The sequence below is a fragment of the Heteronotia binoei genome, chromosome 6 (genome assembly GCF_032191835.1).
Source record: "Heteronotia binoei isolate CCM8104 ecotype False Entrance Well chromosome 6, APGP_CSIRO_Hbin_v1, whole genome shotgun sequence".
NCBI lineage: Eukaryota > Metazoa > Chordata > Lepidosauria > Squamata > Gekkonidae > Heteronotia > Heteronotia binoei.
The window spans coordinates 40,338,742-40,363,447 of NC_083228.1; the positions used below are offsets into that span (position 1 = coordinate 40,338,742).

The 24,706-nt window shown below is 38.8% G+C and overlaps 1 protein-coding gene across 4 annotated transcripts in view; it reads right to left on the minus strand.

Annotated features, from left to right (window-relative positions):
- The window catches only part of EXOC6 (exocyst complex component 6), a 121,702-nt gene that overhangs the window by 72,433 nt on the left and 24,563 nt on the right, over positions 1-24,706 (minus strand). For all 4 annotated transcript variants that reach the window (XM_060241336.1, XM_060241335.1, XM_060241337.1 and 1 more), the window contains exons 2-13: positions 17,415-17,586; positions 16,228-16,275; positions 16,040-16,130; positions 15,043-15,088; positions 11,769-11,973; positions 10,725-10,880; positions 8,641-8,709; positions 5,009-5,092; positions 4,736-4,782; positions 3,638-3,758; positions 2,580-2,651; positions 311-408 (exon numbers count right to left, since the gene is read on the minus strand). In XM_060241336.1, coding sequence (XP_060097319.1) covers positions 311-408; positions 2,580-2,651; positions 3,638-3,758; positions 4,736-4,782; positions 5,009-5,092; positions 8,641-8,709; positions 10,725-10,880; positions 11,769-11,973; positions 15,043-15,088; positions 16,040-16,130; positions 16,228-16,275; positions 17,415-17,586 — 1,209 coding nt within the window. The remainder of the gene's footprint in view (positions 1-310; positions 409-2,579; positions 2,652-3,637; positions 3,759-4,735; positions 4,783-5,008; positions 5,093-8,640; positions 8,710-10,724; positions 10,881-11,768; positions 11,974-15,042; positions 15,089-16,039; positions 16,131-16,227; positions 16,276-17,414; positions 17,587-24,706) is intronic.

The window sequence follows — 24,706 nt, forward strand, 5'->3', positions numbered from 1 at the left end:
TTTGGGGCTTGTATCTTCGTAGCAATAAGGACTCAAGCTGAAAGCTTGAGATGTTGAATCTTGTTACCAGTACCAAATTAAAGCTCAATATGGAATACACACAGGTCAGCGACAAAGAGCTGCACAACACATGCAATTTCAACTCTGATTCTGCTGATTAATTCTTCAGATTCGCTAAACCATTAACATTTTAGAACATCAATAACACCTCAAGAACTGGAAACTGAAACATTCCAACATATAGCTATCAAAGAAATAACCAAAATCATGTAACATTGCTTTGAAAGTATTCTCATTTTCCAATACTAACCTGAACAACACAGCCCATTTTTTAAGCAGAGTTTCATTATACTGGTCTCTTATTTCAAACAAGAGATCAAATAGTCTGTTCACAGGAAAACCATAACCCTAAAAGAAAAAAATGTATGATGAAGAATATTTATGGTGCTATAATCACACGAGCATAGAGCACAGCAGCATTCTAAGACTAGAGGCCTGTGGCCAAAAATTTAGCTAATAAGGACTATCAGGTAAAATTCCTTCTGCAACTAAAGATCACAGGAGAATCCCTCCCCTCCATGCATGAGGACTGCTACCTTTGTCTCCTGATATTCTTACATTCTGTGCCGTGCTTTAAAATCTGGCAATGGTACTTGAGTAGTGGAAAACAAGATGTTTGCCCATTAACTTTCACACACTCTCACAGTATGTGCAAGCCACAATGATGTCTGACTACATCTTATTACATGATCACTCAGTTTTTGTGGAGACTGTATTAACGGTGACAGGAATTCCTGCACATGACCATCCAATTGATACACTTTGGGGTAGAACTTCAGAAAGTATTTAGCTTCTACCATCGCCAATTTATGAGTCAGAGTTTACTTCTTGCGGAATTGCTAATCAGGGCTTTTTTTCTGTAGAAAAAAAACTCAGCAGGAACTCATTTGCATATTAGGCCACACCCCCTGATGCCAAGAGTTTCTGTGTTCCTGTGCATTCCTGCTCAAAAAAAGCTCTTTTGCTAATACATAAGAGAGCTCTACACATATTGCTTTCGCATTTCACTCCCATGCTGATTTCTCCCTCTCACTTTCCTCAAAACATGCTTCAGATTTGATGAACATTCACTACCATTTGAACGAGAAGTGGTATATCTTTTCTAAACAGCCCTGTAGTCACATAATTTTAGGCAAAAAGTTTGATTTTTAAACAGCCATTTTTTGTTTGTGTCACTTTGTCACACTTTCATGCCACTTGACAAACAGTACCTAAGGAAGCCTATATGTAGACTGGTCTGCAAGTATAAAAACCTTGCAGTTGGGGAGGGAGCTCAGTCCCTAAGTCCCACAGGATGAAGCAGAGGGCTGAAAATGGGTGATAAAAGCAGAAGTGGAGGAGACATACCCCAGTTACAGCAGCTCTGCAATATACTGACAGTCCTTTCATAACCCTGTCTCCACTAGATTCTAAAGAGCATTCTACTAGTTTTCTATAAAGCTGATCTTGCAAATAACAGCCACTCTTACTTTTCCCTTACTTGCTTCACCAAGGACAGAAGTTATTGACAGAATAAGTGGGGTTTTCTGCATTTATTTGCATATAGAACCTCCCCATTAACCTCCTTAAACAATGATGGTACTGGAAAACAGAGATGCAAACCCAAGATTTTCAGAAGGTACTGACCTTATGTACATAATTACAAGCTACAGACCGAAACCAAATTTCAAAGCTATGCCTTTCTCCAGAGAAACTCTAAGAAATGTAGTTCTAATGGCAAGTCAAAAGACAATGACATTTGTCATACTTTCTTTGAACTACAGGTCATAATATGGCTCCAGTAAATTATTGCCATACTTCTTTTTTTGAACCAATTAATGAATAAAATTGATATTTTATATGAACCCGTTGAGACTGAAGTGTGCAACATAACACCATTTTGCTTATACACAGAGGTAAACCTGGATTTGCCAGAAAGATCATGTTAAGCAGAAAGTTGTTGCTAATAATGGCTCCATGATAATCATATCAATATGGTATGCGTGTTTTAATACGTGTTCCACACTCTTATAATTTAGATGTACACTTCAGTCATCTTAAGGATATACCTAAGCATGTACTCTGCCAAACTGTAATGTCCTAAATAATGTATAAGAGCCCCGTGGCGCAGAGTGGTAAAGCTGCAGTACTGCAATCAGAGCCCTCTGCTCATGACCTGAGTTCGATCCCAGCGGAAGCTGGTTCAGGTAGCCAGCTCCAGGTTGACTCAGCCTTCCATCCTTCCGAGGTCGGTAAAATGAGTACCCAGCTTGCTGGGGGAAAGTGTAGATGACTGGGGTAGGCAATGGCAAATCACCCCACAAAAAGTCTGCTGTGAAAACATTGTGAAAGCAACGTCACTCCAGAGTCAAAAACAACTGGTGCTTAGGAAACTACCTTTTTTTTCTTTTTAAATTTGTTCTTGAAATATGCATTTGAACTCACTGATATATAGCCATGGAGTTCCATGTGGAATCTTTTTCTTGCTTAGCTTATTTCAAACTGAAATAATAGTTTTCATTGCTAAAAACACTACCAACCTGCAAAGTATCAGCAAACACAACAATCAGATTCTTCAGCTCCAAAACAAGATCAGGATCAGTGCAATATGACTGGAAGTATTAAAAAAAAACCATGTTTTTAAAAATTAAAAAAACAGCCAATGTATTTTCTAATTCTGGTGACTTGCTATTAAGGATAACAGGCTCGCGAGCCAAAATTGGGACAGTTCAGGGCTTGGAGAGCAATGTTCAGCAAAGCACGTTCTCCCCCCAAACATTTACATCTGGTATTTGCAATAAGCAGAAAGAAATGAAAATATGTAATTTCAATTGTGTTAAAGGTTGTTTGGTTGGTGTCTTCTATGTAGATGTATATGTACATTTTCAATCACAGTAAAATATATGCCAAGCTTAGTTTTTAAAAGTGGCAATCTTAAAAATCATCAGTTCCAAGCAAACCTAGCTATTTTGATTGTCATTTGGGCAGATTAAACAAAGATAATTTTACAGTACAAAGTGAGACACTATAAAATCTAGCTAGTAGTAAATTTACAATGCTGGCTCAGTTTCAAGTAGCTGGAAATGGATCCTTTACAAAGCAGATGTTAGGCTTGAGTACCAAAGGGCAGCTCTAAAGGTTTTGCTGAGGAAGTTTATTTTGGAAACAGGGTTTTTGGAATGATAATTAGGAACTACTTCCTGGTGTGCTTTCAGTGCTAAACTAATTCAATCTGATCTAATGAAGAGGTCAGTTGAAACTAATTAGGACAGATTGCAATAATAACAGCAGATTAACTCTGCATATTCCAAACTACCAGACTAAGAGCACAGTTTGGAAGATCCAGGGAGTTGTAAATCAGTAGAGGATTATGCAGATAGCCCATGGCTCTGGCTCACAGCCTGATACTGCTGAGATAAACAAAAGCTTGGCAAGGTCTTCCTCAATGGGAATAATTTTTAATTTAAAAAAAAACCTCCTTACAGATACACCCATATTTTTTCCCTTTTTTTGATATTTTCCCCTTCTTCTAAACACTCAGAGAGGTTCCTTAAGTAAATCAACTAAAGAAACAGAAGCACAAGGCCTGGCCACTTACCGAATGAGTTCTAAGGACCGCAATAATCTTTGAAAGTGCCATGTTCCAGAGTTCATCAGTGTAAGCTCTTGTTATCAGTCCTTGAGTTACATGTAAAATGTGATCTTCCACTACAAAAAACCTGACACACACACAAAATATATTTAACTCTGAAATAACTGTGTGTCTTTTCTAACACGCATACAAATAAGACAAAAACTCCGATCTTGCCCCCACCATCTGCTAAGTTTTTAATGGGGCATAGGTTAAAAGCATAAGGGTGTGTTTTTTTTCCAGTGGCGAGGGAATTATTTGGAGTTTGATTGTATTATAAAAGTGTTTTGTAAGCCACCTGGAGCCATAAGGCAAAATGAGTATAAATATTTCAATAACTAAAAATAATATATTTGGTTCAAGCCATGTTGCTTGTAACAGAGCTGAACTAACAGCCAAACAAAAGAAAAGAAAGATAATTAGAATATTCTGCCTTTACATCTTCAGTTGCTCTTTAATTGAATATCAGGTGATTTTGCTTTCTACCTGGTTTACTTATTTTAATTGCTGGCATTGCAGAACTGCAGTGTGGTTGTTCTGCCATATAATTTATAATCTAGGAATGGAGCAGACCATTCTCAACCCAAAGAAAAAGAAGAGAACTATATTGATACAAGCAGAAAGCATAAGTCATTCACTGTTCCTCATCTTTCTTCCTTGTCTTTTGCAACGGTTGAAAATGTCTTTAGCAGGTAGAGTTGCCAGCTTCCAGGTGGTGGCTGGAGATCTCCTGCTATTACAACTGATCTCCAGGCAACAGTGGCCAGTTCGCCTGGAGAAAATCACTGCTTTGGAAGGTGGACTCTATGGCATCATACCCCAGTGAAGTCCCTCCCCTCCCCAAGCCCCACCCTCCTCAGGCTCCACCCCCACGATATTCAGGTATTTCCCAACCCGGAACTGGCAACCCCTATCAACAGGGCAGCAATGGTTTTTCATAAATGCCACAATACCCCTGCAAATTAACACTGCAAACACAGAACACATATATTATGATAAGAAAAAGTCTCCCATTTTAAAACTATGACACAAAAGAGAACAGCAGATAGTTATCTGGGGACTCACCCTACAATTTGACTGAAGTATCTTCTGTAACCTTCTACTGTCTCGTGCTTAAAGAAAAGAACACATATTTCAACAGTGAAGTGACATATCATAACAGAAGCCATATTGGATTAGGCCCAATGGCCCATCCAGACCAACAATCTGTGTCACACAGTGGCCAAAATCCATGTGCCTGTCAGAGAGTCCACAAGTAGGGCCAAAATTTCAAGATAGACTATGCCTGTGGTCATACATGTTTGGATTTTGTTAAAAGAAACAAAAGCAATCAAGTACCATGTTTGACTGTGGCTGTAATACTAGTCTTGCTTGTTTTCTTCTCTGTTTTCTATAGTAGTTTTCAAATGTCTCTGCATCACCCTAAAGAAAATAATGCAAATAAACAAATTTTAGGACATCTTCACTTGGTTAAAAACAACACAACATACCTATTATTTACTCCTATCAAAGCAAACTTTGCATTTGTTCAACAGGATGCACTCATACACATATGGAAACTCCCTTGCCATATATCAGAGTTGGACTGGGCCAACTTAGTCAGTAGAGAAAACCCTGGCATATTTTCACAAAGAAGAACTGATTTGAAGTTGCAGTAAAAATCGGTTTGCCAAAAGTGGCCATGCTAGCATGAGCTCATTGGAGGGAGGATACTTGGCAAATGGAATAAACAAACTAAAAGCGCTTTCACACACGGTAAATAATGCAGTTTCTTTTCTTTCTTTCTTTCTTTCTTTTTGCATTTATATGTGCATATGTGAGTGTGCGCGCATGTGTGAGTGTGTGTGTGTACCTGGAAGTCATGGTGACCTCTGGTGACTAACCCCTACTGGGATCCCGGAGGATATTCAGAAAGATGGCTCAATAAAGCCTGCCCCCACCTCCTGATTTCTGATATTCCAAGGAGGTCTCCCATCCAAATACTTTCTAGAGTCGACCTTGCTTACGTTCCGAGATGTGATGAGATCAGACTTGCCTGGGCTATCCAGATCAGAGCTAAATAAATAATGCAGTTTCAATTTACTTCAGCGCCTGTTTGCAAGTGGATTTTGCCATTTCACACAGTAAAATCCAGTTGCAAAATGTACTGAAAGTGGATTGAAAGTGTGTTACTTGGTGTGTGTGAAAGCACCCTATATGAGGCTTCCTTTGCACTTGCTGTCCACTTTTGATTCTTTATTTGACTTCTTTCTACAAGTACATGTACCCACATTCAGTGGAACCTTCAGGATACTGCATGAGAGACCTTTGAGGATGAATATGATCCACAGCATCTCATTACCCAGCCCTGAACTAGGTCTAAGAAGGTCCTGTCACAGCACAGCACCTCCCATTAGACATCAAGAAGTGATGTATCAGTAGTGTTCCTCCAGTATCGACATTTCTTTTGCTTCCTATATGTCAAATGTTACAGCAATTAATTGAACATTCCTTCAAAAAAAAAGAGAAATCTTGTTACTCCTTCAGAAGCCGATAGGAAACAAATCTTTCAAAAGTACTTTTTCAGAATAGTGAAGTGGAACTAGGTTGTGCTGCTTCAACAGGAACAGAATGTATTATCTACACAAAAAATATTTTATAATGTTATAAAGAGCTCACAGTGATGGGCACATTTTTTCGTCAAGATGATTCATTCAGAAAGAACCATTTGTCTGATCAAAACCGCAAGAAAACTGACTCATACATCACTGATGTAAGCAAAAAACATTAAATTCTAAACTATCTAAGTTCAATTTTACTCCTGTTGTGGTTAGCTTACTTATTACATTTTCCTTTCATGAATAAACCCAGAGCGAAAAAAATATATCGCAGGGGGGATGCAAACATGAAAAATGTCCCAGTAATATGCATGGATGATATTCTTGGTACAGAACTAAAATATGGCTACAAATTCAAGTGTATTGGCTTTGCCAGCAGTTTAAATTATCAGATCAAGATAACAATAGTACTGCATATTAATATAATATTCAGCACATCAATGTACTTGCACATGATACTGATGCCTTGTGAATTTTTTTCATTGTGCAAGGGTCAGATGTGGTTGTTTAAATTGTCACTACAACCACCAGAGGAACATTCCAGAAAAATAGTATGTACCTACTAGGAGGCCCAGAGCTGGATAGCCTAGACTAGCCTAATCTCATCAGATCTCGGAAGCTAAGCAGGGTCAGCCTTGCCTAATATTTGGATGGGATGCCCCCAAGGAATACGAGAGGCAGGCAATAGCAAACCACTACTGAACACCTCTTGCCTTGAAAATGCTACAGGATCTACATAAGTCAGCTGTGACTTGATGCCACTTTCCACCACACATCTGCTAGGAGATTTATGGTAACAAAGGACGAGTACTATTTCAAAACTAAAACCTGTCTCACTCCAGAGAGTGATTTATCTTTTTCTTTGAGGGAAAGCAAACCCTCACGGCCAAAGCCTGAAGATTTTATTGTGAAATCACTATTAAAATCACCAGTGGTTCTATGATAACAATTAGCAAAGATAATGAAGGGTAAAGACTATCTCAAAGGGCTGGGACCAAACATGAGTTTAGCCACATCTGATCCTCAACCATGGGCAGAAACACTGTGTAACAAGTTCTTTTGCCCTGTCCTCTTTTCTTGTATGCAGGCTTTTTTTGTAGCAGGAACTCCATTGCATATTAAGCCACACACCCCTGATGTAGCCAATCCTCCAAGAGCTTACAGGGCTCTTCTTACAGGGCCTACTGTAAGCTCTTGGAGGACTGGCTACATCGGGGAGGGGGGGGGATGTAGCCTAATATGCAAAAGAGTTCCTGCTACAAAAAAAGCCCTGCTTGTATGCATGTTCTTCCCTTTTCCTCCTTAGCCAAGTTTCACCATTATGCCTTCATCTGAGAGTTAACCACATTTAATGTCAAGTGCGCTTGTAACACTGCTTCAAACCAGAATTTTGAAGCTTGAAACCAGCTTGAAACCAGAATATCAAACTCTAGACTGGAAGCATGCTCTGATTATAGCACTGACCATGATCAATACTGATATAGACTAACATTGAAATTTAGTAAAGGACAGCGGGATAAAGAGGGAATTTTCCCACAGGAGGCATTCTCTCACCAAGCACTTCCAGAGTAGTTCCAAACCTGGATGCTAGCCATAATGAATTCTTTGCCCTAACACTCTACAACCATGGATTCTTCAAGCTGGGTCAGCACAGCACTGACACCATTACTAAACCAGTTAGTTCAAAACCATGTGAACAGCTTCCAGCTTGAGAAAGCTATGGGACCCACATGATACGTGCTCTTTTGTAAGCCAGCTTATTAGTATGGTTTGTGAACTGTCATTCCAAAACGTACCATTTAGTTGTTCAGTTCCTTTTTTATATCAGTCTCACTTGTGTGAATTTCCTTACGTACAGGTAAGACTGCACAACACTTCAGGTTTGCAGCTGATTGAAAGTGTTGAACAGCTCATTAAGCACATGCTTAAGTCTTTCTTCAAGGATGCATTTACACTAGACTTGAGATCTTTTAATTCTGGCAGAATAGTTGGTGCTCTTGCACTTCTTTATTTAACAAATATTTAACAGTACTTTGACCAGAGGTTTCTTTCTTCCTTTTTTTAAACTTATCAACAACACTTTCACTAGAGTGCACTTGGGCAAGTTTCTTATATTATCCAGTAAAGTACCCATTTACCTTAATTGTAATTTAAAGTGCATGTACAAGTATTCATGGATATGGAGCAGAGCACAGAACCTTAAACCTGGCTGGCAAAGAAGCAGCATCCTTGAACACAGAAATTGAATATATAAACAAACATAGTTTTAGAACACAGGTAGGTTTTAGGAAATTCACAGGCAGCTTTCTCACAGAAAAGACTGACTATAAGATGTGTGCAAAGGAGAAAACAAATTAAGAACTACATACATACCAGAACTGAATAAATATGTAAGCATCTGTACACAGGAGAAAAATCTACCAGATCATGAGCTGTCAAAACCTATAGGAAAGAAATTTTTAACAATCAGCTATACTGCATTCCAACCTCAAACAAGTGATCTGAAGAAATTCGGATCAATAAGCTGGACAGAGCAGCTCTGGTATGAACATTTACCCCGCTATTGTAGCAAATATGCTGATGCCCTTATAAGTAGCAACTGACTGGTGGTAACTCTTCATGCAGAGAGCAAGAAAGCAGTTAGTTGAAAGTCTATCACTGATAAGGACACATTAGAAGATAACAAGCTCAGATATATCAACGTTTTGAACTATTCATAAAGAAGAAAGGAAACTATGGTAGTAGCAGCCAAAAGCATACTATACGCTTGGTATCTGTAATATATTAAGTTCTTTCCCCCACACATCTGCTTGCATATCTCCTTGAAAAACAAAAAGGAGTCTTGTGGTACCTTAAAGTCTAACAACGTTTATCTAAAGTTAGTCTTTAAGGTACCACACAATTCCTATTTACTTTTGCTGTAATAGACTTACACAACTACCCCTCTGGACTTATCATGAATGCTCTTCTTCTATAGATCATAAAAATACACTGATCTATAGAAGTGCATAATACTTCCAATGCAAGTTATAACCTAGAATATGATCTGCCTATTCTTTTCATGTTTAAAGAAACACATGTACAAACATTCGTAACATCAGTACCAATTTTCTGATGTTTGAAAAAGAACAGCTAGTTCTGTAAGGGCAATACAGACTTAGACCTGGTCTACAAATGCAAGAAAATGAGGCAGCAGAGCCCTCCAGTGACAAAACAGATTGCATGACTTCAGATAGAAAGTGGTAGATTCTGGCTTTGAATGACCCTTTGAATTAAAAAAAGGTCCCTGCAAAACAGAAAATTAGCACCACAGGGGCAAAGGCTGTATCCCTTTTTCTGCTTACGATAATGATTTTCCAATGCAGGGAGTGTTTAACACAGAGCACTTCAAAATGTGGGTTTCCACCTGGGGTCTTAGGCAGAGTAGATCATTCTATCACTGTGTTCTCCTGCATGCATTAGCCAAGCATTACAATAGTTTTACTTAAATAGTTCTTTTCTTCCTTCCTTCATTCCTTCCTCACTCCCTTTCTCAAGGCAAGCTACTTTAAAAACTGAAAGAGGGTAGTTCTAGAAACAGCTGTTCAGAAGAAAAGGTTATATATTCCACTGGGTTGTCGCAAGCCCCTTAAGGGAGGTCTTTGAATCTTGGGTCTTCCTGCATCTGAAAATCACTTAAGTTTCAGTAGCTCTTATTTCAGGAACAACCAGGATGATTAGGGGATGGGAGTACCCTCTCTATGAGAAAAGGCTGAAGAGTGTGGGACTTTTTAGTTTAAAAAAGAGACAGCTAAGGAGGCGACATGATAGAGGTTTATAAAATTGTGTGGCAGGGAGTTGACAAAGACAAATTTTTCTCCCTCCCAAAATACCAGCACTCGGTGAAGCTGATGGGAAGTAGGTTCAGGACAGACAAAAGGAAATACTTCTTTACACAGAGAGTGGTTAAAATGTGGAATTTACTTCCAAAGAAGGAAGATTGGTTAGAAAACTTAGCAGAGTATATTCACTTACATAAACTAACATGTTTATTACATGGCAAGTGTCTGATAAATATGGAAAATTGAATGTTTTTTTTTAAATCTAGTCTAGAATGAGATAATTTTGGTTTGCATAACTGATGTTTAGAACAGCTCTGTAATATGTATCATGTACTTTAGTTCTTCGTTTGTATCAGATGTATTCCATTTTCTTTATTGAATAAAACTTTAAAAAATAATGTGACCAAAGTAAAAAAATAAATGAATGTGGAATTTGCTACTATGATGATATATGATGGCCATAGCAATAAACAGCCTTGGCCTCTATGCCTTGCTGTTGGTCCTCCAGAGGAACTGGTTAGCCAGTGTGTGAGACAGGATGCTGGACTAGATGGATCTCTGGTCTGATCCAGCAGGGCTCTTCTTATGTTCTTAACAACTAAGAAATTCAACTAAAAAGTTAATTATTTGAAATACCTCATCTTCATGTTCCTCTTCTTCTTCATGGTTTTGCTTCAAAACCATTTCATTCCTTGTTTCTGGAATGCCATCATTATTTATATACAAATTTCTTCCATAGCTTAGATTGCTCTGCTTCTGTAGAGCAGCGTTAAAAGTCTTCTGCTGTTGTGCCTGCGTTGCCAAGAGAGACATTAAATATGAAAAATTTCCCAGAAGTTTCACTTATGGTTCTAAGTAAATGAATACAGCCAGAAAGGTAGCAGATCTTTATCTCTTAATCAGCAAAGTCACTGAAGATAATAGGATCTGTGAGATGTTAAACATCAAGGCACAAAGAGAGAAGCTACACAAAGGTGGCAGGGAAGTTTACTGACAAAGAGCTAAAACGAATTGGATCAGAGAAGCAATTTCAAGCAGTCAGCAACATGGGGGTGGATGCCATCCTTTCCTTTCTGCAGCTCACCCCATCCCATCCCACCCACCCCACGCAGACCTTTTGTCTACTAGGATCTTTCTGGACTAGAAGCCGAATTGGTAGAAAAGCAGATACCATTCCATACCACAGTATTTGAAATTGACACACCATACATATGAAGACAGGGTCTAATAATGTCAGGTCTAGGCTGTCCATGAAAAAAAAGAGGGAGGGGAGTAAGGAAGAAGAAAACATAAAATGAAGGTGGGAAATTCTATTCCAGGTACCCAAGCAAAACTTTCAAAATATATTCACCCCACAAATTATAGTTTTATAATAAATTTGGCAGTTCAAAGACAAAGAGAGATGCCCATCACCATTCATAGTATGTCAGCATAAGATGCAGGTTCTCATATGGGGCTGATTTGCATTATTCTTCTCCCTAAGAAAGGTAATGTAGGAAGACTGGGAATATCAGGATCCATGTGGAGTGCCAGCATCAGAGTCTATATGTAGCAAAAAGGAGGCACCTGTGCCATTCCTCTGGCACACAAAGCACATATGAAGAGACGCTAAATTGTTAGTAGTACTGTAGCCACACACCACATTTAACAGCAGCAAGTTTGGTTAGATCTCAAACGTACCTGTTTCATTGCTGTTTCACCAATTTTATCTGAATGCTTCCGGATACTCTCTAGGAAGTCCTTAAGATCAGACATGGAAATTTCTTTAATTTCCTCACGAAGTTTTGGAAGGTTTTCAATCATTATTTGGCAAAACCGATACTGACTAACTCTAGGAAAGCATATGTTCTCTAGCTGTTCCATAGTTTTTAAAGCAGAATAATATCTGAAAAGAAGAACACGGAAAAAAGACTTCTAGGGTTGTATGCCTTCCAAACACTTATTACATGCAACAAATTATGTGATCAAAACAAATTATGGCAAATATATCCACAACATACACAGTTCATTTGCAGTTTGTAAGTGCAAAGTGGGCCCTGTGTGACAATGGCAAGGCAAACAGCTATCCTGTGAAACTTGGTTCAGGACAGCATCTTGTTTAAAGGGTCTTGCAACCCATGCAAAGCAGCTACATAGGCTTAGTTAGCATGCCAGCAAAAGAGCCACCGGGGTTTCAGATTTCTGGCACGCAAATTAAGCACGCATAGCTGCTTTGCACGGGTTGCAGCACAGCTTAAACGAGATGCTGAGCCCATGCGAAGACACACAGCAAAGCACTTTAGCAAACATTTAAAATGAACACAGTGGTCACCTTTAGTAGTCCTGAAAGAAAGCAGTTAGCAAAAGTGAATTAGACATCTAAGACATTTTATAAAGTAGTCCCATCCACAAGCAGCAGACCTTAGAAGTGTCTCCCTCCCCCTCAGGGAGGCCAGTGTAGGACAGAGTGTCAGACTAGAACAGGGGTGACCAAACTGTGGCTTTTTCACACATATTGTGTGTGAACTCTTGAAATCCCTACTGTGCCCCCAGCTGGCTTGGAGAAGGCATTTCTCTCCAAGCTGCCAGCTTGGAGAATGCATTTAAAATTACTTTCTTTCCACCTCTCCCCCCCTCTATTTGGCTGCCTTCCTTCCTTCCAGCTCTCAAACATTTGACGTTTATTCTATGAGGCTCTTACATTAAGCAAATTTGGTCGCCCCTGGACTAGAACCTGGCATTTCTCCTTTGATGCATTCCCCCTGTGTGCCAAAGTCATTTCAAAGTTCTTTCAAAGACTTCATGCAAAGACAACTGTTCATGGTGTCTGCCTAATAGCAGCACTGGTGCTAAATGTTTTCTGTTTGGAATGTATAATTCAAGTACAATATTTTACCCTACATTCTCTAACAAAACTCTATTTTCGTTAACTGCCCTAAGAAGTAGAACAAAACCTGTCATCGCAGCTTGTGGTAAAAAAAAAAATTATGCTATTACATGCATGACTAGTTTGATATTAAGTGAAAGGGATCATATTTATTTAAATAAGATGGGTATATGTTGTACTGGTTGTATGAATATATGCTGTACTCTTGGCCAACATTAGGGTAGCGAAGAGATCTGTACTTATATATATACAGAAGACATCTATCACAAGTGTTAAATTGTTTCATCTGATTTCTCATGCCTCATTTAAATTTACAGCTGCATTCACCAGAAAAGTGCATGCAATTTTAAAACAGGCTTTCTTTTGTTTTCTCTGTCACATCAGCTCTGTAAGTGATGCATCCAGAATATAAAGTATTCATATGATCACTTATAAAAGTGTCAGAAAACCAGGCCTATGTGTATCACACTCACATATATTATGCTTTCTGTACCAAGAAAAGCTGAATTCTGAAACCCATAAAATTAAACTAATTGAGCAGCTTTGCACATTATATTTGAATAATTGACTCAACTCCATGAGGACACAGATGCCTCTTGCCCTATCCACTGAAAATCTTTCCCATGACCCTCTCTGGATTCTGAGGTATCAGCAAGAATTACCGTACCTACACCACACTTTCAGGTATATCTTCACATCCAAAAACATCTAAAACTTGGGGTTTTAAGAGCAAAACAAACCCTGAGATTCTATGGAAACTAAGTTTAGTGTTTATTGTACATTCTGCATTTTTTCTCCGCTTCTATGAAACTGTAGCACACACACACAGTCCAAAGTTTCTAAAAGTGTAACATTCTGGTTTTAAGATTAGTAGCATGTACAATAAGTGTAATCAGCAAAGATGATCTTCAGTGGCTAAAGCAGGGGTGGTCAAGCTGTGGCTTGGGAGCCACAAGTGGCTCGTTCACACATATTGTGTGGCTCTCGAAGCCCCCAACACCCCATAAACCGGCTTAAAGAATGCATTTCTCTCTTTAAATCACTCTACCAAGCCAAACTAGCTGGTGGCTTGGAGAATGCATTTAAAGTTAAAGTTGCTTTCTTTCCACCTCTGCCCATCTATTTGCCTGCCTGCCTTCCTGCTCTCAAACATCTAATATTAATGTCTTGTGGCTCTCAAACATCTGATGTTTATTCTATGTGGTTCTTACATTACAAAAGTTTGGCCACCCCTGGGCTAAAGTGTAGGAATGGGACTTGTAACTTCAGGAGGAATACTTCTAGTGATTCCCTATCATTATTCTACTCTTTTAGACAGTGATACAAGAAAAAATATATAGATAAAAATTATTAATCTATCTAAAACTATCTTAAATTTTTTTTTGAAGGACTGAAATTTTACACTTTCGGTCACTGAAGAATATTAGAGAAATTTAAATAAAGAGATTTTAAAAAGCTCCCAAATAGAGATCATAACAGATCCAAATAGCCCTTCTCCAAGTTAATGCAGAGCAATAATGCTGCTTGCAAATATCTATAGGTATTTTAAAATTTACTTTGCTGTTCATACTGAAGCAAACTTTTGTATTATAGTAAATAGCTAAACCAAATAAAAACAAAAACAAACAACAATATACACAGAACACTTATCAGAGAGCTTTTAAAAGGAATTATATACATTTATTTTGTATGTTAAAGAACAATTTAGCAAACTTTCTAATCAGTTCTGTCATAAGTAAATCATTTACAACAGCCAGCTTTAGAATGATGAAGCAAATTTGAAATGCTGGGCAACAACTTCAACCTTTTGAAAGCATTTCATGCTGTTTAAAATAAAGCTTATTTTTTCATGGCCTTTAAGAATGCTTTCATTTTCTCACAACATCTGTTCATTTGTAATGACACACATGAAACAAACAAAGGCTTGGAGTTTCAAAGAGAATACAATAAGACTAGAATAAGAATCATTAAATGACTTGATCAGAGTAGCCTTTTACCACTCTGTTGGTAATTGTAAAAGACATTTGGATGAACCCATTCATTCAAAAAGATAGATTTCCAATAAATCCAAGCAAGAAATTTACTCACCTTTTTACATTCATCTGCTCTTTTAGCTTGCTGTACATTTCCAATACTGTATAAATGAAGATATGAATATGTTTACGTTCTAATAGAAAAAATGCAGACATCCCAATGTGTTTTATACACACATATACATACTGTAGTATCCATTTTATGGACAAATGCACAACAGGTTAAATGAAGTAACCAAAATGTAAAGTAACATATGCTCATTCAGGGGAAAGCAAACTAACAGTGACAGAATCACAGAAAAAGTCACTTCAGACACCTAATTCAAGTCTTTCTCAATACAAACATTTTGACCATTTCTCAATTTATCTCTTATGCAAAGAAAAAAACCCAGATTATTCATAATTTATGCTGCGGGGACACAGTATGCAAACAGTACCACCTACTGTAATCCTCCAAAGTTACAGCAAACATGCAAGAGAAGAATATTGGAGATGCTTTCTGGGGTGTTTCTTAGAAGACATGCCCTATGTGGGAGAAAGCTGGCATGCTCCTAAGAGCTAGCCAAAAATAAATTCTCAAACATTCTGAAAGATTCATAATAATTTTTGTTTTGTTTCATGAATATAGTAGTTTTTGTTTTGTTTTATTTTTTGCTTTCCTTTGTAGCCATTAAGTTTAGTTATGAACAAATAAAGATTAATTGAAATTTAACTATATAACGTAGATCAGGGGTGGCCAACAGTAGCTCTCCAGATGTTTTTTTGCCTACAACTCCCATCAGCCCCAGCCATTGGCCATGCTGGCTGGGGCTGATGGGAGTTGTAGGCAAAAAACATCTGGAGAGCTACCGTTAGCAATTGACGTAGATGGACATCTACAAAGCCATTATCCTGAGTAGACCTATCAGGCTGGGTCTCAGCAGCAACATCCTACTTAAGAATGCTACGATATCTGCTTTTTTAAAAAGCAGTTACGACAAACACAAGAGCTATGTTATTTTAAATTTTCTGCACTGACAGTGCTCAAAATATGCCACATATTTGTAACTCACCTGGAAGACACAACTGAAGTTTCTCAACCACCGTAGTAATATTCCTCTGCTGAAGTCTACACTGGATTATTTCCTCTGTTTGAGCTATCACCTTGGATGTTTTAAAACACAGGACAATTAAAATCACACACGCCTTTTTGTCCCTCACGCATTTTTGTTATGCATCGCAAGCAGCACTGTTTTCTCACCTCTTTCCCAGCGTCTTGAAGCCTTCGGTTGGTATCAGTAACCTGGACCTTAAAAATAATTTCACCTTTGTTAGACAAGAATGCACATATTGCCCTGATGCAACTGCTCACCCTTGTAATCAGATCATGCTTCATGAGAAACTTAGAACAAAGAAACGCAAATCCAAATTAACTCTGCAGCTTGAACTTGAACTTTTGATCACCGAGGGTTTTTGTTAACTTCAATTAGTTATGACAGTTCTTTCTAACAGATTCTGTGGCAAACTTCTCAAATTTACTTGGGATTTTTGAACTTTTTTTTGTTTCCATAGGTCTGTCAAACAATTGACCCAATTGACCACTGGTCCCTTCTTGATAACCTCAATGAGCTCTATGTGCCATTCATTGTCCACAAGAGATGGCGATTGCATTTTATGGTAATTAAACGTTCATACTTTGCTGAATGAAAACACTGGGTGGTTGATTAACATCAAACGTGGAAATCGCCGAGCCACAGCAACATTTTAATGCTGCAGGTGCAGACGAAGCTCAACCTCAGACTTTCCCACATATTAAGTGACTCATTAGGTCATCATAATAAGGGAGCACATTCTAGTTTATTAAAAAACTCATTAATTTCTGAACAAAGATGCTCAATGACCTCATTGATGCTGTATTGGGTCCCTTGTTATCTGAATATCCTTTATATAATGCTGTCCTAATCATAACCTCTGGTGAACTACACTCATTCTGTCTGGTGTGCATATTTTCTTCGCAAAAGTGTAAAGGGAGCTAAAAGGACTAGCTCTGCAATTTACTTCGGAGAAAAATCTCACAACTAGCTTCTAAAGAATCCCAACAATTCCAATTACTCCTGAAAAAAGAGGGAAACATTTGTTTGAAAGAGGGGGAAGTTGAGCCTAAAACTGAGTTTTTGTTAAAATGATTAAAGTATTTTAGCACATTTTTAATTCACTTTAACTTTATGTAAGGTGCAGTACAATTACTGAGATGTTAATTAAAAATAATGTGTTATTCATTACAAAAACATAGTTTTATCTTTAGCACTGCAATACATAGACCAGTTAAAATGTTCTGAGTTCAAGACTGGAAAGACAAAAATGTGATAAAGGACTGCATGATTGTGAGAATGTCATATCCAGTACAAACAACATCTTCCCATGGTTTTTTTAATAACATCACCTTACCTTTAATTTCTCTGCATCAGCTCTAACTTTAAGAAGTTCTGTAATAGCGTCAACAAAGCCTTGATGATGAAAATTGCACATTTTTTCAATCTCTCTGTCATGGTTGCGTATACAAGCATCCAGTTTTTCCATAAACTTTTGGTGCGCATTTGGCTGATCATCATACACAGACCTGTTAAATATATACATAAATAATAAAATAAAATTCAAGTAGTAATCTCATATGTTTTGGCTTAAAAAAAAATTACACACACTGAGAATTTTACCAGAGTGCTGAAAAACTCAGTTACTTTAAACAAAACAAAAAAAACCCTCCAGTGCACTTATTCAGCCTATGACCCATACCATTCAATAATCAATGCCATCAAAACTGCAAACAAGACCTTGCACAGTGAGCCCCCCAGTGGAGAATGACTGCCATCCATTCAGACTTCACAAAGATGGCAATTAAATTTTCAAAACTGAAGTTATTTGTCCCATCGTACCACTTTACCATGGTAACACAGCCAGGCAAATGGAAGAAAATAATACCCCTCTCAGCACAGATAAGCCTACCAATTAATATAAATCCAATCAAGAAATAGATCCAACATTTCTCTTTTTCATTATCCCCAGTGCTTTACTCCAGATCATTTCTTACTTGAAATACACCCAAAGCTGCAAATCAACCCAGAATATTTCTGTATCTAATCAAATTCTTTCCTTTCTGCCCCAAAATCTAACAGCATTTAACAACCCCACTTCAGAATGGCTTCTTCATCCCCAACTGACTTGTGACAAGCCAGCAGTGAAAGGAACTTTCAATCCGCCATTATCTTTCATTAGCAACAGTGGCTTGCTGAGAGAACTCAGTCTTTCCAGTTCTTATCTCCTGTATACCTATATGTACATGTGTTTACACAAAGGAAGGGGGGGGGGGACACCAAATTCCGCTATGGGAAGAAGGCAGATGAGGAAAAGTCTTCAAATGAGGCTGAAAAAAACAAACTATTCTCAGTCCTAGGCAAATATGGCTGTTGGCAGCAGGAATTGGCGCATAAGCAGGGAGAGAACAAAAGGAGATGAAGCGGAGCTGAGAAGCATGCGAAGGGCCCCAATCAGGATTGTTTTAGAAAGAGCAAACTTGACCAGTGCAGATGTGCATAAGCACGGAAGATTCAAATGAAGCCCAAAGAAGCCAAAACCCATTAAGGGCACAATTACTCCCCCCCCCTCATGGGAGGGTTACATATTTTTACAGAACTTTTGCCACATGAGTTTAATTGTATCCTTGGCATTTAAATATGTCAATAATATTCAACATTTACAACATAAACAATATGTAATGTTTTCAGAATAGATATAAAATAAGGCCTCTTAGTCCACATTCAATTCTCCAACAACTCCCATCTCACAAGTAATTCCTCAAGTTTTCCCCTGCCTTTCTCCTTACAAGAAGATCTTGAATATGTATAGAATATGGTACTTCCTCCTTTCTCAGGTTAATTTACTTAAGAGTGTACTTACTTATTCATAACTTGAGGAATACAGCACAACATAGGACACAATTCCACCATAAATTGCCATATTGATTTCTGAGTGAGAGGTTCAAGTGTGAGCTTTATTTTTCAACTGAATTCCATGGGACTTCAGTTTTGGCCAGATTTTTGCTTGTTTGACTGAATGTGTTTTTTTTTTTTTTTTTAAAAACCCTCTGATGTCACTGTCCTCAAGCTGTGTTACCCATTTTAAAAATCAACAGCAAGATGCACACATCAAAGTATACAGTAGCAGTAATATAAAAATGACTCTTAATGTTCATTTGCAACTGCAGGAGATTCTGAGTATTTTGTTCAGTGAAGCCCCCTTCTCTTTGGAGATGTGTGTCTAGAGAAATAGTCAATTAAACTAAGGTTTAAACTCAACATTGGATGAACCAACAGAAAGGGGGGAAAATAGCCAGAAAGTTACTAGAACACAGAAGTGGACAAATTCATGCCATCTCCTGAATGAAATACTCAAGACTGTTTTGCCTTTTAAAGATTGGTGTATTTTGTATCCTGGTGGTGGTGGAAAATGCCTTAAAGTCACAGCTGACTTATGGCAATTACCATTTATTAACATGAGACGAAACACCCCTGCTATAAGCTGGTAGACGAAACTACTTTAGCTCTAGAATAAAGTGGGAGTCCAGTAGCACCTTTAAGGCCAACAAAGTTTTATACAGAATGTAAGCTTTCATATGCATGCACACAAAACTTTGTCGGTCTTAAAGTTAAATCCAGCGAAGACAGAGGTCCTTTGGCTAGGTCGCGGAGGTCTGGGAAGGGAAATCCCCCTACCAGCTTTGATGGTGTGCCACTGGAAGCAGTGCGCAGGGTCAAGAGCTTGGGAGTGCTACTGGAGTCTTCTCTGACAATGGAAGCCCAGATAGCAGCCACTGCTAAATCCGCCTTTTTTCATCTTAGGCGGGCAAGGCAGTTGGCTCCCTTCCTGGAGCGTGGCGACCTGGCAACAGTGATCCATGCAACGGTCACCTCGAGGCTAGACTACTGTAATGCCCTCTTCATGGGGCTGCCCCTGTGCCAAACTCGGAAACTGCAGCTAGTGCAGAATGCGGCAGCCAGGCCATTAACGGGACTCCCTAGGTGGGAACACGTACAGCCTAGGCTGCGGGAACTGCACTGGCTGCCAATTGTGTACCGAGTTCGTTACAAGGTGCTGGTTATTACCTTTAAAGCCCTATATGGCCAAGGACCTGCCAACCTTAGGGACCGTCTCCCCCCATATGTTCCCCAGAGAGCACTGAGATCTGGTTCAAAAAATTTGCTGAAGATCCCTGGGCCAAAGGAGGCCAAATTAAAAGCAACAAGGGAACGGGCCTTCTCGATAGCAGCACCCCAATGGTGGAACCAGCTACCAGAGGAGGTGCGGGCCCTACGGGACCTTAATCAGTTCCGTAGGGCTTGCAAAACCGTCCTCTTCCAACCGGCCTTTTAAGGTGGAACCATTGCTTCAATGTAAAAATGAGATCTATATGCACATCAAGACTGTAGCACCATAGTATGTTATTGTGGTTTTAAATTATTAATCTAATGTTGTATTTTAATTGTCATTGTTTTGAATTTTATTGTTTCATGGTACGATGTACTGTCTTATGAGCCACCCTGCTTCAGCGGGGAGGGCGGGATATAAATTAAAATTTATTATTATTATTATTAAAGGTGCTACTGGACTCCAACTTTATTCTATTGCTTCAGACCAACATGGCTGCCCACTTGGATCTATTTTAGTTCAAGTTTGCAGGCAGAGATGCAACATAGATAAAATTGAATGTGTTACTGTTTGTTTTAAAAAATACACAAACTGCACAGCGTCATAATTTTGTACCATTAAGAATCATGAGTATTCCAAGTCACAGTACAAACTGAATATTTCCCTGTTTCCTCAAGGCATCCTTTTTATTGGAGGGGGGGAAAGAGATAAGCACAACTGAATATAGAAAGTATAAAAGAGCACCCTTTCTCAAGGCATTTGCTATTCAACCTGAAGGTATCACAAAACAAAGCTATAAAACATCCTAGCCAGCATGGCTTATTTTACTGTACATGCAAACAGCACCACCTTGTGGAACCATGATAAATCATTTCTCTTCATAAATCATGAAAGGACCTAAAATGTTTATCATCCAGCAAAAGCGGTCTTGTATTCTTTTCCCACACATAATTTGAGAGATACAGGAAAATCACACACAAGCAACTGAATGCTTAGAAACATGTATGAGCAATCTTGGCAACAGACATGTAAAAGCAATAAGAAGTTCTCTACTGTGACAGAAAGAATAAGCTACACACTGAGCCCCTACAGCTGTGCAATCCCCAGTCATTCAAAAAACCTATATAAGCAATTTTCATATTTGTGTTATTTCAAATGTATTTTGCACCTTCTCTCAGGTGCTGCTTGCATGAAAGGGATTTATAACAAATAAATTAAAGCAGAGCATATGCAATAGCATAGATAAAATGGACTACCCTTTTTAGAAATTATACAAAGCTAGTGTTGATGTTTAACCAGGGTGGATAGTCAGCAATAGAGTCTAAGGGCTGGTCTACACATATGATAGAAGAAGAACGGAGCTCAGAGGTGGAAGAATGTCTTATTTCAGGCTGCAGGTGGGGATTACCCATGTGGTAACTCCCCACAGATAAAAACCAAGCACATTATGGAGAAAAATTCTATCCTAACCCTTCATATGCTCTTCAAGTTTTTGGCTTTCAGGGAATTAGTAATATAATTCCACATCTATAACCAGAAGCATTCTTTCACCTTAGTCTTCTTCACCTTTTTGCAGTATTGGATCTTGTGTCAAACTGAGCCCCGGAAAGGGAAAGAAGTTGCACCATTTTCTCAGAAAAATAAAACATATTGGGTTTTTTTTTTTAAGAACTCATAAGTGCGCACAACAAATCTAGTTGTATAACTGGGTGTGTTGTGATCTACATTTATTTTTAAGAACTTTGCACAAGTGTATAACAATACAACAAAGTAACAGGATTGTGCCTTTAGATTCAGTAAATTGTTTTAAATTACTTTCACAAAAGTGTCGTGACACTAGATGGCATCAGTCTTTCACATAAAAGGTCACTGAATAAAATGTTAAAAGTCAGCCTAGATCTTTAACGTGTAACGAACCAAATTTATTACAAGGATCCAAAAAGAACTTTAGAAGTTGCATTTTTTTTTACTTCTGTCTACTGAGTGATGTGATTAATAACTATTCACTCTCAAGATCAATGAACCATAGAGCTTTTATTGGATAAAAGGAAAGGAACCAGATTTATTTAGATATACCACAAGTTTCTCCCCAATGTGGACCCAAAGTTCATAGGATTGTTTTCCACTCCTCCATTTTATCCTCACAAGTCTGTGAGGTAAGTTGAGCTGAGAGAAAGTGACTAGCTCATAGTCACTCAACAAGTCTTTGTGGAACCTTATGCCAAACCAAAAACTGCAGATTTCCATAGTGATTATTGTAGCTAAGCATTTGAAAATAAAAAAAAGGAAAGCATGAGGCAGAAGTGTGATCACAGTTGGTCTGCATGTGCACAATATAATGCTTCATTTAACTACTCTATTTTTACCTTCACTTTCCCCTCCTTTCTCTGTATTCCTTCTCCTTCACTAAATTCTTCTCTCCATCTCCTTCTGGCTCCAGGAATAATTGGGTGAATGGAAGGTGGTCTGGAATATGGATTCACCAACAAGTCTGTAACTTGTTAAAAATTCTCAATACGGTATTAGATTCAAAAATCCAGGCCACGCTATCCAGTTATCTTTCTCAGAAGTACTTTAAGCTTATTTTGTGATATTTTTAAAATGTCTGCTTTTCATTAAGTATGAAGCTACTTGATTGCCCTGGAAACGCACTTTCTCAAAAATAATATAGAGGACTGCCTAGAGCCCATTAGAGCCTAAAGCATTCTGCAGATAAAGCAGTCAGCTACTGAGGTATATCAAGGATCAGATGACTAACGGCATCTTCAAATTTATCTGCTTCCTGGCAATATCCTTCTGGATGTTACTGTCACTACTACTATCACTCCTACTTATCATCTCTTATGGGCTGCGTGAACATAGATGGGTTTTTAAAGGGAATCAGCAAGCCCGGTTTCAAGAGAAACTCCAGTGACAGACTCTGATCTGGAGAACCAGGTTTGATTTCCTGCTCCTCCACATGAAACCAGTTTGGTGTAGTGGTTAAGTGCACAGACTCTTATCTGGGAGAGCCGGGTTTGATTCCCCACTCCTCCACATGCCCCTGCTGATATGATCTTGAGTCAGTCACAGTTCTCTCAGATCTATTCTCTCAAGAGCAGTTCTAGAGAGAGCTCTCTCAGCCCCACCTACCTCACAAGATGTCTGTTGAGGGGAGGGGAAGGGAAAGGAGATTGTAAGTCGCTCTGAGAAACCTTTGGGTAAATAAGGGCAGGGTATATATCCAATCTCATCATCTTCATCTTCTGGGTAACCCTGGGCCAGCCGCTGGTCTCTCACAGCCCCACCTACCTCATAAGGTGTCTGCTATGATGAGAGGAAGGGAAGGCAACTGTAAGACACTTTGAGACTCCTCAGGGTAGAGAAAAGCAGAGCAACCAACTCTTTTTAAAACTGATAGATAGGATTAGAATATATGTGCTGCCAACAGGATAGCCCACCTTCAGATGGGATCTGGAGTTCTCTCAGAATTGCAACTGATCTCCAGACAACAAATCCCCCTGGAGAACATAGCAACTTCAGGGAGAAGGCTCTAGCATATACCACCACTCTGAGGAAAAATGGAAGTACTGCCCCATGTACTACCCCCAAATCTCCAGGAATTTCCCAAGCCAGAGTCAACAACCTTAGCGGCCAGGTTTCTTCCCTGACAGCATATCTCTATGGACAAGACCGCAAAGTTCCTACAGCAGCCAGGGCACTCTTTTCCGAAAGACTTGCTTCAGAGGAGATACAAATGTTGTTAAAAGTAAATGGATAGAGAGGCAAGAGAAAAAAGAAAGCTCTTTTTTAAAAAAAACTCCTTGCATTTTCTTTTACTGCCTACTGCAAGGGGACTTATCCCTACCTACTTGAGGGGAAAAGAATATACAGACATGTAAAGGGAAACATTCGCAGATGAATTTCTAATGCAGCCTACCAACCAGATGTCAGTTCTTACAAGCAGTATGACTGAGTCTTGTGAGGCAGAATTAAACAAAACCAAGATGTGTGTGTATATAATGTAATTTGTACGCAGGCAAATACTGCAACCAGAACGGGGGAAATTATTTTAAGAAATATACCCTTAAAATCTTTTAATTAAGTGAGAGCTCTAATATGAAACTGAATCAGAATGCGTTGGTCATGGGCTTTGCATGGAGAAAGTCCAATGTTTAGTACCTGGTATCACCAGTTAACGGTTCTTGGAGCCAAACTACTAGCTACATTTTAAATAAAAGAGAGAGAGAGACTGTGTGCATCTGTATGTCTTGAAGTCATTGTTGATTTCTGGTGACTCCTAGTAGGGCCAGGACATTTTTCCTAGGTGGCTTATATTGCCTGCCTCTGTGTCCCAACCCTGGTATTCCTTGGAGGTCTCCCATCCAAGTACTTGTAAGGGTCAGCCCTGCTTAGCTTCTGCAATCTGAAGAGACTGGGCTTCCCTGGCTTATCCAGGTCAGGGCTACTTGTAACATTTTTTGATGAGTCAAGTTGGGATTCCCTGGAGTCAACTCACTCTCTCCACAGCCCCATAGGAGCTGCAGGAAACATTTTTA